General features: G+C 37.7%; 1 protein-coding gene across 1 annotated transcript in view; it reads left to right on the plus strand.

The window, feature by feature from the left end:
• The window catches only part of ENPEP (glutamyl aminopeptidase), an 85,923-nt gene extending 82,654 nt beyond the window's left edge, over positions 1-3,269 (plus strand). The window contains exons 19-20 of the mRNA XM_010389087.2: positions 628-706; positions 2,386-3,269. Of these exons, the coding sequence (XP_010387389.2) occupies positions 628-706; positions 2,386-2,538 (232 nt within the window). The 3' untranslated portion in view covers positions 2,539-3,269. The remainder of the gene's footprint in view (positions 1-627; positions 707-2,385) is intronic.
• The last annotated feature ends 13,059 nt before the right edge of the window (positions 3,270-16,328 follow it).

The following is a 16,328-nucleotide window of genomic DNA, read 5'->3' on the forward strand; positions in this document are numbered from 1 at the left end:
GCCGTAACGGAAACATAGAAAGGCAGCCGCTGAAAGGGCGTGTGTGGGTAATTAGTTCTCACTACGGTGAGACTCCTGAAGTGAGTGGTCCAAGTTGTGAGTGTGGTTCTGCTTTGTGAGGCCAGGCCAGTATCCTGTCTGCATGGCTGAAGCCATATCACTGGTATGTCCACATTCTAGCTTGGAGGAACGGGAGAAAAAAAACAAGAAGTCTAGGCAAGCAATTTCCCTTTATTTAAGCAAAGAGGCTGCAGTTGAACATTGTGCTAATGTTCTGTTGGTAAGAATTGATTATCTGTGGACACCTACCTATGAGAGAGCCTGAGAAACAGTCTCTAGCAGGGTGCTCATGTGTGCAGAAAAAAAAGAAAAGATTTGGGGATGACAACAAGCAGTCTTCCATATCTGAGAGGGTTGTGTCAATTTGTCTACAAAAAGAAGTGCAGAATTTACTAAGAATTTATCTTGAATTGAATGATTTGAAGTAAAATGGGTTTTCTTACTGTGTTTTGCTAACTTTGAAAGTTACTTTACAAACTATGAAATAAGAAGGAAACATTTGCATTTAGAGAAAATATGTAACATTCTGAGCACTTACACTTCCTTTTACTCTAAATTTCTCTCCAGATTTACACTCAATGACAGAAACCTTGGCCGAATTGTCACAATAGCAGAGCCATTCAACACTGAACTGCAACTGTGGCAGGTATAAAGATAAATTCCTCTGCATTTGTCCAAGAAAGAACAGAATGAAATGCTTTAAAAACATTGTACTTTAAGTTCTGGGATACATGTGCAGAATGTGCAGGTTTGTTACATAGATATACATGTGCCATGGTGGTGTGCTGCACCCTATCAACCCGCCATCTAGGTTTTAAGCCCCCATGTGTTAGGTATTTGTTCTAATGCTCTCCCTCCCCTTTCTCCCCACACCCTGACAGGCCCTGGTGTGTGTTGTTCCCCTCCCTGTGTCCATGTGTTCTCATTGTTCAACTCCCACTTGTGAGTGAGAACATGCAGCGTTTGGTTTTCTGTTCCTGGGTTAGTTTGCTGAGGATGATGGTTTCCAGCTTCAACCATGTCCCTGCAAAGGATATGAACTCATTCTTTTTTATGACTGCATAGTATTCCATGGTGTATATGTGCCACATTTTCTTTATCCAGTCTATCATTGATGGGCATTTGGGTTGGTTCCAAGTCTTTGATACTGTAAATAGTGCTACAATAAACATACATGTGCATGTGTCTTTACAGTAGAATGATTTATAATCCTTTGGGTATATACCCAGTAACGGGATAGAATGAAACTATTTTTCCAAATAGAAATGATATTTTCTCAATTCAAATCACAGAAGACAATGAGAAAGAGAATTCTTTTTGGTTTTGTATTTTTTAATTGTATACATTTAAAGTGTAAAACATGTTTTTATTTATCTGGATAAGTATACATAGTGAATTGAGAACTAATTCTTGTATCTAATAAAATGTACGCCTATTTTTTTTTCTAAACATAAAACAATTCAAAGAACCTCTGAGACAGTTTAAAAGCTGAGAAAGTTGAGGCCGGGGGTGCTGAGAAGGCCACACCAGACAGTTTAGCTCACGAAAGCATGGGCAGAAAGCCTCGCCTCTCCTGTAAACGCAACTCTGGAATAAGTTGGTCAAGATTTGATTCCATTCAGAATTCATAGTTTTGCAATTTCAAAACTAATCTCAAATCTTTCAGGTTTCAAATATCTCAAGTCCAAAGGAGGAAAAATGTCTGTTAATGTTGAACAAGTAGAGATTGTATGAAGTTTCAATATCTGTGTGTTAGATATTAGAATGCTAAGAGTTTTCTGTACATTAAAAACCAAATTATTCTTATTTTTATAGCAAATAATCCTAGTATAGTTGAGTTTGGGGTAGGGCTTTGGAGGTCAGAGGGAGGACGGCACTAATTTTAACAAAGATTTGTTTTATGAGTCCTTAATAAGTGAACTGAAAGTACATTAACATACTCCAGAATCCTGGAGTGAAAGGCTAAGCAAAACCATCGCTCCATAGGTCAGACTTTCCAGGGAACACTTTGGGGAATTCAGAGAAAATAGAGAAAGCAGCAGAAACGTAAATGGGCATGCTAGCGATTGACATACTGCCATCCTTCCCCGAAATATCAGAGCCTATTTTGGCTTGACATGCTGCAGGGATCCAAAAACCATGGGTAACAATTGCTAATCTGAGAGATGGGTTCAGTCTGAATGATGCGCCAGAGGTGTAGCTCAATGTTGTACAGTGATACTGAATTTCTAGGTAAGAAGGAAGCAAATCCAGTTTGTGAATGAAATTCTTGAAGACTTATTTGGCTATAAATGACAATCCTAATTACTCCTCTCTCTTTTCTAGATGGAGAGCTTTTTTGCAAAATATCCGCAAGCTGGAGCAGGAGAAAAACCTAGGGAACAAGTGCTGGAAACAGTGAAAAACAATATCGAGTGGCTAAAACAACATAGAAACACCATCAGAGAATGGTTTTTAAATTTACTTGAGAGTGGTTAATGTGTTCAAATGTTAGAGTTTAATTTTGTGAATCTATTATTTCTCCTCTTAAGCATTTGGTGGCCTAATTTACAAGCACGATGGAGAGAGCCTTATAAACAGATAATGTTTTTACTAAGCACTGTGTTTATATGTCTTGCAAAGCCTTTAAATTGTTCCTCTTTGTTTATGAAGAAAGATACTAATAGAGTATTTAATATACTCAGGGATTTCTTCTAAGTGTACTTCATAGGAGATTCTTTACAAACTGAAGATAATGTAATAGTTATTTTAATATCTTTAAATATCATTCTTTGTATCTTAAATCTGTGAAGTAGAACAATTTGGTCTTAGCTTTACATTTTTAGTACCAAAGAAACACCACTTAATCTTCTCTCTTGATTGATTTTTAAAGTTTAAATACCAGTACTTGAGGGACCAATATTACCATCTTAATCTTTATTTTATTATTCAGAATTACACAGACCTAATATCATTTTATTCACATATGTCTTACTACTTTAAATCCTACCAAAGTAACCTGGGCTTAAGTTTTACTTGAGGATCGCATGAATTAGCCAAAAGAATGGCTGACTGTTGCCTTTGCTCTTATAAAATCAACAAGAGAACTCTCCTCTCCTTTTAAAAATAAATCTAAATGATTATCTTGAAAAAGTATTGTTTTCCAGTGTCACTTTACTCTTGAATAAAAATGACTGCAGTGTTCCCCATATAATTTAACACATTGCAAATATGATTCAAGAATCTGGCCTTTTTCATGCTTGGTACTCTCTTATCTTGCTCCATTCTTTACAAAGCTCCTTCAAATATGCTATGAAATTAGAGGGAACATAGTGCTTAACTCTGCTCCATGGATTTTAGAGGAAAAAAGCTAAATAATTGGAAACTGTTCAGGAAAGAGAGAAGGCAGATTATTTCTTAAAACTAAATGGAATTAGAATTTAGCTTTGACTTCACCTAGCAATCTAAGTGTGAAAATGGGGAGACCCGTGGGCATCCCCAGCATGACTCTGCATGTCTGAGCATATATCTCCTTATAGATCAATCTTATGTATAAACCCTTAGATCCTAATCCATACAGAATAGCACTGATCAAATTTATATGCATGACTTGATTAAAGACATCAATTTCATAGAAGCTGGTGGCAAGAATATGTTTAATATGGCACTTGATACCTCCTAGATCCATAATGTAAGTCCAATAGGCAGAAAAGATGGTAAGTTACTATGTTTCAATCTGCTATATCTATAAAATCTAAATTTATTTGAAACTTTCAAAAATGTAAGGTAATTTGGAATCGGCTTGATGAGAATTGAAGCATATGGAAACAAAACCTTAGCTTTAACTTTACTTATACAATAATGCGCCCTAATCATGTACTCTGAAACTTTATAAACTTCCCTGTTGCTGTTTCTTAATTATCACTTCTCAATCCATACAGCCAAACTAGTAAATTCGTAGACTGGGTTGTGGGTGGCAGATATAGAAGAAGAAATTTCTAGACCAAAAAATATTAAATATGATTTTAAATTATTTCAGAAGCAAAAACATATTAACATCATAACTTGCCAGAAAAACCCCACTATCCTCATAAGACTTAACATTCTGACCACAATCAGAACCAGCACTTGAAGTCTATGTATTATTTCAAGTGGACATATTATGAAGTGAGATGGTTTATCCTTCTGTTCTATGAAATTAATAAATTTTAAAAGAAAAATGTTAGTTTAAGGGTGTGGTAAATAAAACAGATTTCAACTTGCCTACAAGACATTCTATTTCATGCCTTTTCCTTTTGTTGTTCTATTTCATTCTATTTTAAGCATTAAAACTGAGAACAAATTGTTTACTTCTTTTCACTCCACACGAGAAAGAGCTATATATACTTTGTCAGAATAAGTCTTCTAGATCATCAGGTCCTTCTCAAACAATACCTGTTTTTTAAAAGACTGATGCCTAATAGATAAATCTGTGCCAAGCACAGTTTATTACTTCGCTTGCTTGGTTTTGCACAGTATTCACAGGGGACAAAAAATTTAATATGATGTTTCCAAAATTAAGCCACAGTAAATTTAAATAATTAATTTTAATTGAAAAAAAGTAACCATCTAATTTCAAGAATTAACTGGAAAATATGGGAAGGTCATGTAGCAAAAAGCAAGGCCAGTATTACTGCCGCCCCTCTAGGCAGCCTACTCCTGTATTCCAGATCATTGCTAGGTACCCACATAATTATAAATTAGGATTTTAAATAATAAAACATAGATGTAAAACTGACAGGCAAGGAAGTTTTGGGAAGCAGGGGTGAGATGTATACTTGGGTTGAAGGCAATGATACTCCTATGGTTTACCCTCCAGGTTGGTGAAGTGTTAGTCCAAAAACAGAAAAAAAACAGAGTAGGGGCAAAAATCTAGAACAATAATTCTCAAACGGGATGAGAAGGGAGCAGAAAAGAAGGGATTCAAATTACGAGTGGAGCTTTCTAAAACATGGTTAGGTAATCGTCATCATCAAACTTTTTTTTTTTTTTTTTTTGCCAAACATTGTTATAAACACTAGCGCTCCATATACATTAATTTTTACAAAACCCCCTTTAAGTAGATATTGTTATTGTTCTTATTTTAGAGTGGAGAAACTGAGATGGAGAAGTTATAGAACTTGCACAAGGCTATAAAAGTTGTATTTGGCACCAGCCAGTATTGGAACTCAGGCAGTTTATCACTCTAATCTACATTTTAATCTGTATTAGAGTAAAAATATGCTTTTGAAATCAGAGTGACCTGGGCTGGAATATCAACTACTTGGTAGTTGAGTGCTTTTAACCTCTCCATTGCTGTTTCATCTATAAAGTAAGGATCAAAATAGTAGCCACCTTAATGGTAGTTGTGAGGATTAAATCCAAAATTCATGTAAAGGATATATGTATAGGAAGTAACAATCACTCAATAAGCGTTAACTCTTATTATTGTTACTATTATATCTCCTCGTCCCTAGTTAAGACACTAGTTTGAAGAATAAAATAAACTTTGGTTCAGGAATAACCAAACCTAAGCAACTGAATGCATTAAAGGTAGGCCATGTGTTAGCCTGTGTTATTGTTCACGAATAGTAATTGCCCTGGTCTGGAAGAGGATTCTATATCCTACCCCATTGTAGTATAGTGTGGTATGTGACTTGCTTTGGCCAGTGAAACAGAGTGAAAATGATGTATGTCAATTTCAGGCAGAGCCAGCACTTGGATAGCCATGTTCTCCGTGTTTCTTCTGCTCCTAGATGAAGCAGTATTCCAGATAGAGGCCGCACTATGAGCCCAAATTCCAGGATGAAAACAACATGGAATAGAACTTAGCCAGCACAGAGTACACATGTGCTGTGAATGAGCAATACCCTTTTGTTATTGTAAATCACTGAGATTTTGAGGTTGTCTGTTACTTCAGCATAATCTAGCCTAATATAAACACCAAACTAATATACTCCTCTACCATAGTCATTTATTTCCTGTTCTTTCTCCTCCTCCTTCCTCTATTTCAGGGTTTAGTGACTGTTTGCCTGCCTGTTTTTATAAGACCTGAAAGCTAAACATGGTGTTACATTTTTAGAAGGTTGAAAAAATCAAAAGGAAAATAATAGTTCATGATGTAAAAATTATATAAAATTTAAATAAATGTCAGTATACTTAAATAAAGTTTTATTGGAACACAGCACATACATTCATTTATGTATTGATTATGGCTGCTTTTCCTGCTACAACAACAGTGCTGAGTAATTGCAATAGATTTTATGGCCCACAAAGTCTAAAATATTCGCCATCTGGCCCATTACAGAAAGTTTGTTGACCCCTGCTGGATATCATCTTTACTCCTTCCCTCCTTTTGCATTCAATTCATTTCTTTCTTTCTTTCTTTCTTTCTTTCTTTCTTTCTTTCTTTCTTTCTTTCTTTCTTTCTTTCTTTCTTTCTTTCTTTCTTTCTTTCTTTCTTTCTTTCTTTTTCTTCTCTCTCTTTCTTTTTTTTTCTTTCTTTCTTTCTTTCTTTCTTTCTTTCCTCTTTCCTTAACTTCCTTCCTTCCTTCCTTCCTTCCTTCCTTCCTTCCTTCCTTCCTTCCTTCCTTCCTTTCTCTCTCTCTCTCTCTCTCTCTCTCTCTCTCTCTCTCTCTCTCTCTTTCTTTCTTTCTTTTTGATAGAATCTTGCACTGTCGCCCAGGCTGGAGTGCAGTGGAAAGATCATGGCTCACCAGAGTCTTGATCTCCTGGGCCTAAGTGACCCTCCTGCCTCAGCCTCCCAAGTAGCTGAGACCACAGGCATGTGCCATCACCCCAGGCTAATTTTTTGTAGAGACAGGGTCTCACTATGTTGCTCAGACTGGTTTCAAACTCCTGACCTCAAGCAATCCTCCTGTCTCAGACTCCCAAATTTCTTTTTTTTCTTACTCTTCCATACTCTAACCCAGAGTTTCTCAACCTCAACACAATTCACTTTTGGGACCTGACAATTTTTTAGGGCTATTCTGTGTGCGGTAAAGTGTTTAGCGCCATCCTTGATCTTTATTCTCTAGTTGCCAGTAACACCTCTTCTAACCAAAAATGTCTTTAGACATTGCCAAATGTCCTCTGGGGGGCCAAATAGCTTCAGTTAAGAATCACCACCCAACCGTAAACTTGTGAATAGAAGCTGTAGACATTATTTAGGCACCCTTAATGATAAGAGAATGCTGCTGACTTAACGTAGTCCTACCAAAGGTTGCAGAAATCAAGAGACTAAAAATGGCTGGGGAAAGGAGCAATAATAAAGAAAATGCTAGCATCAGTCAGGGTTCTCCAGAGAAATAGAACCAATAGGAGCTATATCTATATATAATTTATATGTGTAATGGAGATTTATTTTATTTACATATAAAAGAAGATGTATGACATAAAAAAGAATTTTATTATGAGGAATTGGTTCATGTGATCATGGAGACTGAGAAGTCCCACAATCTGCTATCCACAAGCTGGAGATCCCTAAGTCTGAAGGCCTGAGAACCAGAGAAGCCAATGGTGTAAAACCCATTTACAAAGGCAGGAAAAGATGAGATGAGCTCTCCCAAGTCAAGCAGTTAGATAGAAAAAAAGAGGGGCAGGGATGGGCAAATTCCTCTTTCCTCTATCTTCTGTTCTATTCTGGCCCCCAAAAGATTGGATGTTGGATGATGCCCACCCATACTGGTGAGTACAATCCACTTTCGTGAGTCCCCTGGCTCAAATGCTGATCTCATCTGGAAACTTCCTTACAGATACACCTAGATATAATGTTTAATATGGGCCCTCTGTGGCCCAGTCAAGTTGACATATGAAGCTAGTCATTACAACTGAATAAAGTACTCATTCATTCGTCCATTCAAATAACTAATATTTATAAAGTTTCTGTTATATAATAAACCCTATTTTAGGTACCGGTTGTCCTACATTACTAAGTGGATTTAGAAAACAATTGGAAAGAAAAACTAAGTTAAGAGAGTAATGGGATAGGATGAGACAAATGGAACAAGAAGAATGACTAACTTCAGCAGTTGACAATATTTTCGCCTGATATTCAGCTAGAAAGTCCTTAAATATTAACTTTTGCCATGTACATAAATAAAATGTCTATGACCTAATGGCAATTTAGATTGTAAATGGCAATTTAGATGTAAAGATCTGCTAGATATTGTCTACTGGCCCTGGGCCACCATTTCTCCCACCTTCTATATCCTGTCCTCCTTAACTGCAGGGCTGGGATGCTAAAGACTGCACTCCCTAGGCTTCCACATGATTTAAGTTCCACTGATGATGTGTAGTTGTATGAGATTTGGAAGGAAGTGAGAGAAGAGGCTATTCTTCTTTCCATGACAGTGCAGGGGAAAACAATGTTGAGGGTAGACAGGAATTGGCAGCCTCTGAACTCTATGTCATTGTCTATTTACTAAAACTCTGTGGTGCAGATAAGCTCAAATATATTCTCATAAAGTCCTAATTTCTGGGTGATCTTAGCAGTTTTTAATGTCTGGATCAGAAAGGTGGAGATATGCCACCTTTAAAGCAAAAGGCTGGCATGTACCCTCTAATTTCTATTCGTCAAGACCTTTTAATGGCATGTAATTGGCCAATCTCCTGAAATAATCCATTTCTGCTTGGAATACCTTGAGGAGTCCTTGCACTAGCACCTGAATTATAAAAAGTGGAACTGCAGATTTTATTTTGGTTTATACTTTCATTTAACTCTGTGTTCCTTTCCTGCCCGTTGCCTTTAGCATATAAAAAACTGCAAGCAGGGTCTTTCACTTGGCACAGACTGGTGGACTGGACTGACTCTCAGAGAATCTACTTCAGCCTTGATAATTTTGGGAGTATTAGAGAAATGATTACATATAGCATTTGGAACAGATTATTTCCTGTGGTAAAGGGAAAAGCGATGGAACAATGTGTTTTTCTTTTCTGTTAGGACACATAGACCTATTTGAATGCACCATCGATAAAACCATCAAGATTGACTTCCCTAGTTCCTCAAATGTTAAATACAGAGTTACCAAATGATATAGCAATTCCACTCCTAAGAATGTACCCAAGAAAAGCAAAGCCCATGTCCACACAAAAACATATACATAAACGTTTAGAAAAGGATTATTCAAATAACGAAAAAGCAGAAATGGAAATAATCGAAATGTCCATCAACTGATGAATAGGTAAACCAAAGATGGTATAACATAAGAATGGGTAAACCAAAGATGGTATAGCCATAAAATGGAATATTATTCAGCCATAAATATTCCATAATGTAATGACACATATGTTACAAAGGATGAACCTTGAAAATATGCTAAATGAAAGAAGCTATTCACAAAATATCACATATTGTATGATTCTATTTATATGAACTGTCCTGAATAGCCAAATCTATTTTTTAGTAGAGATGGGGTTTCACCATGTTAGCCAGGATGGTCTCGATCTCCTGACCTTGTGATCCGCCCGTCTCGGCCTCCCAAAGTGCTGGGATTACAGGCTTGAGCCACCGCGCCCGGCCAGCTTTTTTTTTTTTTGAGGTGATAAAAATGTTCTAAAATTAGATAATGGTGATGGCTGCACAACTCTGTAAATATACCAAAACCCACCGAACTGTATACTTAAACAGGGTAAATTTTACAGTATATGAATATACCATATTTATCTTTCCATAAAGCTACTGTTTAAAAACTTATTTTTCCTCCTAGGCACTTCACTAAAATAAATCACAGAGTGGCACTGGTTGAGGAAGAAGTCTTATAGTACCTGCAACAGACAGTGATAATTTTCCTTCTGTCAAGGTGCTAATGAAGTTTGTCTCCTTAAAATTGCTTCTACTTTCAAGTTTAAGAATTTGCATCAATTCTGAAAAATCTTTGTATTTTTATTCAGAGATAAACCCATTCTTTTACTGGATTCTTCATCATCAGGACTCCATGTGATCTTGGTAGAACTGAAAATCACAGAGCTTCATTTTCCCCTACTTCCCACCATAATATCCCATCCTCCACTTGCAGTAGTAAGTTCAAGTGTATTCACTTGATCTGAACAGAGTAAATTAATGTATTTATTCAGGGTTATGGTACATAACTATTATGGCAAAAAGTTTCTCTTTCTGCTTGGGTTGCTAATCTAGGAAATTCCTGGAGCTGTTGCTGGTCATTTTACTACTGTATGGAGAGAAACCAAGCAGAAAAAAGCTGAGATAAGAGAGGAAGGACACAGAGAACCTGACATTACTTGGGACCCTAAATGTATTTAATAGCTGCCTGTATATAGACATCCCCCTAGATCTTTGAAATAAATGAGCCTATAAATATCAAGGTGTAAGCTGGTTTAAATGGAGCCTCTCTCAGTTTCAATGAAGAGTCCCCCAACGCAATATTTCTTTACATCACCCCAAGAAAAATTTACAAGCTAGGGAAGAATGTTATGGAAAATAAACTGTTAAGACTAACAAAAGAAACCAGTAAATATTATTGAAAAAAAAAGGAGGGAAGGAAGGAAGGAAGGAAGGAAGGAAGGAAGGAAGGAAGGAAGGAAGGGGCAGAAAAGAGGAAGGGAGGGAAACTGAAGCAGAGATGGAAGAGAAGATGCAAGTGAGGGAATACTTGAAAAGAAGATAATAAAATTGTCATAATTATTGCCATATATCAGCATGTGAATGGAAGGAATCTCATTTCTTTTCCAATAATTTACTTCCCAAAGGGAAAAATGATAAGCATTTTATTTTTCCATTTGAAAATTTAGAAATAGAAACATTAAGCAGTAGTCCTAGTGACTGAGACCAATGTTATATGCATTATCATTAAAATAAAGGCAATCAGTTGTTGAAATTCTAGGTCCATGTGAAATGCAAATAAAAACTCTCCCCTTTCACCCATAAACTGAGACTAGCACTGGGGAAAGCAGCTAAACTACATAAAGAAAAAATAAAAACAAAATGGAACGGGATAAAACACATGGCTTAAAAGATATTAGTTGGTTAACTTAAGCATGTGTTGTATTAAATTGTGTATTTTTAAATGCCTAGGGAAATTTTTAATTTTTATGACAAGCACAAATTTTTACAAAGTTTATAGTGTGTTACTTTTCTACAAGAAGGAAAAAGACTGTCAACTGCAAAGCCTTATTCTGTATTCTTGAATCCTCAGCCTTTTCTGAAATGTACATACTTGTCTAATTAAAAGAACATGATCTGGCCAGATGTGGTGGCTCACGCCTGTAATCCCCGCACTTTGGGAGTCTGAGGTGGGCAGATCAGGAGGTCAGGAGTTCAAGACCAGCCTGACCAACATGGTGAAACCTTGTCTATACTAAAAATACAAAAATTAGCGGGGCCCGGTGGCACGTACCTGTAATCCCAGCTACTCAGGAGGCTGAGGCAGGAGAATAGCTTGCACCTGGGAGGCGGAGATTTCAGCGAGCCGAGATCGCACCACTGCACTCCAGCCTGGTCAATGGAGCAAGACTCTCTCTCAAAAAATTTAGTCTCAATAGTTGTTTCTGATCATCTAAAATTTCTTTCTTGTGCCCATTCTAATCAGACTTTCATCCCCACTCTTCCACTAACACTGTGCTTGCTGAAGTCACCTTTCTAAATTCAGTAGTCAGTTCTCAAGGCTTTCTACAGAAAGTCAAAATAATAATGTCTAAATACAGACTTAATTGATAACTGGCTAAGTCTAAAATTAGATTTTAGAATATCTGACAAATTAAATGATCTATATTCTTCAGAAAATCTCCCTAAAATACTCAGTTGAATTTTGGTAAGTTTCATGAAAACAAGTGAGTTTGAGTATAGATGTTCTCTATTGCTGCTTTTGCAGTCAGATGAACTGAGGAAATGTTGACATATTCTTATGAAAGTTGAGCGGTAGCTATCTCAATAAAATCCACTCCAAAAATAGAACCATTGTGCAAAGGTAAGGTTTTCTTACGTCAATAATTTTGTATGCATGTACTCTAACACACGGGCAAAATTATTAAGTTACCCAAAATTACAGGATGCAGAACATGGCCCCAGTTGTTTTAGTCTATAAAAAGTTTTAAGAAAACATTGCTGCGCTTCCTCCTCAGCCATCTCCCCCTGGAGAAAAATAATAATAAAACAACTCTTGATAAAATAACATAAAATCTATAACTTTAATCAATACATGTTTGCAATTAACACAAGATAAATTGAACATGTATTATAATTGAAAGGATTTATGTCAAAATTATAACAATGATTATGCCTGAGTGATATAACTCGTTCTTATCCAAAGAGTTAAAGGTCTAAGTCTAAGGATCTTTAAAAGCTCAGATGAATGTATGCTTTTAGTGAGAGATTTATGCACCACATGACTGTGAAGAGAATACATGCTCTCTAATTTTTCAGAAAAGTTTAAACTTGAAGTTTATTAAGAAGAAAGTTATAAAAATTTAGACAAACTGCCTGGTAAACTAAGGAGGGGCTTCAAGATGGCCGACCGGATGCATTTGCTGTTCGCTTTCTTCATGGAGAGAAACCAAAATGAGTAGATAGTCACTCTTCTGATAGATCATCTAAGAGAGAACACTGGAATTCAACAGAGAAGTGATGGCAAGCACCTAAAGCAAGTAAGGAGGGGGAAGCAAGGCAGCCTGTTCATCTGGGATCAGCTGGGAGGCTGAAGAGGCTCCCTAATGTGGGGAAAGGGAAAATGAGAGACCCACAGCACTACAGTTCCCTATAATTCTAGGCACAGGAGAGCCCCTTGAATCTTGAGGACTTTGAGAATAACACAGGGAGCTGCCTACAGACTGTAAAAAGGCATTGCTCCAGACAGAGAGCTCATGCTGGGTCCCACCAGCCACTGAGTCTTAAGCAGCTGCAGCACGGTACCATTTTGAGAGCCCAGCCCCCAGTAGAATGCATCCTGTCCTGGGGTTCAATAGCCTATGAATCTCCACATCCCTGGAGCCCCACTGACATTGCCAGTCCACAGTGGCTACCACCTGAGCTGAGGCAGTAGCCACAATCAGCAGCCCTGGCCACCCCAGCAAAGGAGTGGTCGGGCATGTTCATTGTCCTGAGGACAAAGTCCACTGTCCGCAGCTGCCATCACTGTGATATCCCCCATCCCCATCCCAAGCCACCTGCCTATGGCTGCTCCCTCTTAATGCCACTCTGCCCTCCCCACTAACAGGGCCACAGTACAGCCACTGTTGCCCCCACGTGAGCATTCAGCCAGAGGCCTCAAGATTACCCTGTCCCTGCTTCAAGAGCCATCACCTGCACATACTACAGGGGCCTGAATGCAGTACTTCCCAGCCTGGATCAATCCCCCACCCTCGTACCTGAGAACACCACCCAAGGGCCTGGGGATTGCTCAGCCTAGTCCACTGCTTTTGACACCTGAGCACTCCTCCCAGGGTCTAAGTTTGGGCTTTCTCAACCTGCTGCTACCAACATATGTGGCACCCACCCACATGTGACACTTGTGGGCCTGGGGACCAATCTGCCCAGCCTGTCACAGCCACCAACACCACCAGAGCAGACCTCTTGGGCCCAAGGGGGTTGTCTCACCACTGCTACTGATATCACACACACCATGCCCACTGCCCAGGGGCTCAAGAACCTGCCCACCTGCCTGGCCCACTGCTGCCATTCCTGGTGTCTGAGCAAGACACTTGGAGGCCCAATAATTGGCCTGCCAGGACCCACTAACACCAGTGCCAACATACACCACTCTGAAACCCAAAGATAGACATGTTCAACCCATTGCTGCCACCACTGGGACCCAAAGATTGGCCTACCTGGCATCCCACTCCCCAGCAGAACTTGCCTCCACTAATAACTGCACCCTAAGCCACTGAGGAAATCACAGACACCACTGACATTGTTTACAGCCAAAGAAATCATATAGAGACTACACTACTGCATGTACTCAGAACCAAAGCCGAAGTACCCTACCTGACCAATGCCATAGATCCATCTTAAAAAAAAGTCTTTCCCTGGGAAAGCAAATTCAAATAATTAGAATAAGTGACTGTTACATCAGATACAAAAATATTAAAGTATGGACACAGGGAACATGAAAAAGCAAAAAAATAAGACACACCCCAAAAATAATTAGCCAGGAACAAATCTCAGCAAAAAATCTCAGTGAGATACACAGGAATACTGAAAAACAATTCAGGATATGAATGAGAGATTTACCAAAGAGAGATATTTCATAAAAACGAACCAAACAGAAATTATGAAACCAAGGAATTCATGGAATGAAATACAAAATACATTCCAGAGCTTCAACAATAGACTAGATCAAAAGGAAGAAAGAATCTCACAAATTGGGGGCAGGTATTTTGAAATAATCTAATCAGACAAAAATAAAGGAAGAAGAAGCAGAAGAAAAAGAGTAAAGCCTAAGTGACATACGGGACACCATAAAGTGACCAAATACTTGAATTTTCAGTGCACCAGAAGGCAAAAAGAAAACGAAAGCATTAAAAACTCCATTTAATAAAATAAGAGATGAAAACTCTTCAGGTCTAGCAGGAGATTTAGACATCCAGATTCATGAGGCTCAAAGAGCCTCAAACAGACACAATTCAAAAAGATTTTCTCTGTGGGACTTTATAGTGCAACTGCAAAAAGTTACAAGCAAAGGGAAAATTCTAAAAAGAGGAAGAGAAAAGCATCCAGTCACTTATAAAAGAACCCCCATCAGACTAATGAAGGATTTCTCAGCAGAAACCTTACAGGCCAGGAGAGAATGGGATGATATATTCAAAGTGCTGAAAGAAAAAAACTTCCAGCTAAGAGTACAATACCCAGCAAAGTTATCCTTCATAAATGAACAACAAGGTAAAGACACAACCTGTGAATGGAAAAAAATATTTGCAAACTATTCATCCAATGGGGGATGAATATCCAGAATATACAAGCAACTCCAACAGTAAAAAACCAAATAATCCCATTAAAAAGTGGGCAAAGAGCATGAAGAGACATTTCTCAAAAGAAAACACACAAATGGTTAATAAGTACATGAAAAAATGCTCAACATCATGAATCATCAGGGAAATGAAAATCAAAAATCAAAATGAGATATCATCTTATGTCAGAGTATCTATAATTAAAAAGCCAAAAGATAACAGATGCTGATGAGGATGTGGAGAAAAGGGAACCCTTATACACTGTTGGTAGGAATGTAAATTAGTACAGCCACTATGAAAAACAGTATGGAGATTACTCAAAAAACTAAAAATAGAACTACCATATGATCCAGCAGTCCCACTACTGGGCATTTATTCAAAGGAAAACGAATCAGTATATCAAAGGGATACCTGCACTTGCATATTTATTGCAGCACTATTCACAATAGCAAAGATATGGAATCAACCTAAGTGTCCCTCACTAGAAGAATCGATTTAAAAAATGTGGTATATATACACAATGGAGTACCATTTAACCATAAAAAAGAATGGATCCTTTTATTTGAAACAACATGGATGGAACTAGAGGTCATTATGTTAAGCAGAGAAATAAGCCAGGTACAGAAATGTAAATTTCACCTGTGCTCACTCATTGAGGTAGAGTGTAGAATGATAGATACCAGAGACTGGGAAGGGTATGTGGGTGAGAGCAGAGTAGGGGAGGGATGAAAAGAGGTTGGTCAATGGTTACAAACATACAGATAGATAGAAAGTATAAGTTCTAATGGTCAGTAGCAGACTGGGGTGACTATAGTTAGCAACAATGTAGTGCGTATTTCAAAATAGCTAGAAGAGAGAACTTGAAATGTTCCAACACATGATAAATGATAAATACTCAAGATGATGGACACCCCAAATACGCTGACTTGATCATTACACATTCTATGCATGTAACGAAATATTACATGTACCCCATAAATATGTAACTGTATCAATAAAAACTTGAATGCCTGGTAAACTAAGAGATCCATAATTTGGGGTAAGTAAAAGGCTGTGCTTTTTTTTTTTTTTTTTTTTTTTCCTTTTAAACAGAAAGTAATAAACTATGCTCTGGATCCAGCTAAGGTTAATCAATGACTGTACATAAAGTTTCAAAATTTAGCTTAAACCCTTAAGTCAAATGCGCAGTCACAAAATGAGAGTAGAGCAGAGCAACAGAAGATCTACAACATTTAGAGCAGGTGGGCTTGATTTATGAAGCGAAGAGTCCCGGGTTTCAGTTGAGATCTAATCTTTGTCATTCACCAAATTCATGTGTCAAGTAATTGTCCCCAGGAATCCACTTTAAATCCTGGTTCTGACTGCCATGTTTA

The sequence above is a fragment of the Rhinopithecus roxellana genome, chromosome 2 (assembly GCF_007565055.1).
Source record: "Rhinopithecus roxellana isolate Shanxi Qingling chromosome 2, ASM756505v1, whole genome shotgun sequence".
In the NCBI taxonomy this organism is placed as follows: Eukaryota; Metazoa; Chordata; class Mammalia; order Primates; family Cercopithecidae; genus Rhinopithecus; species Rhinopithecus roxellana.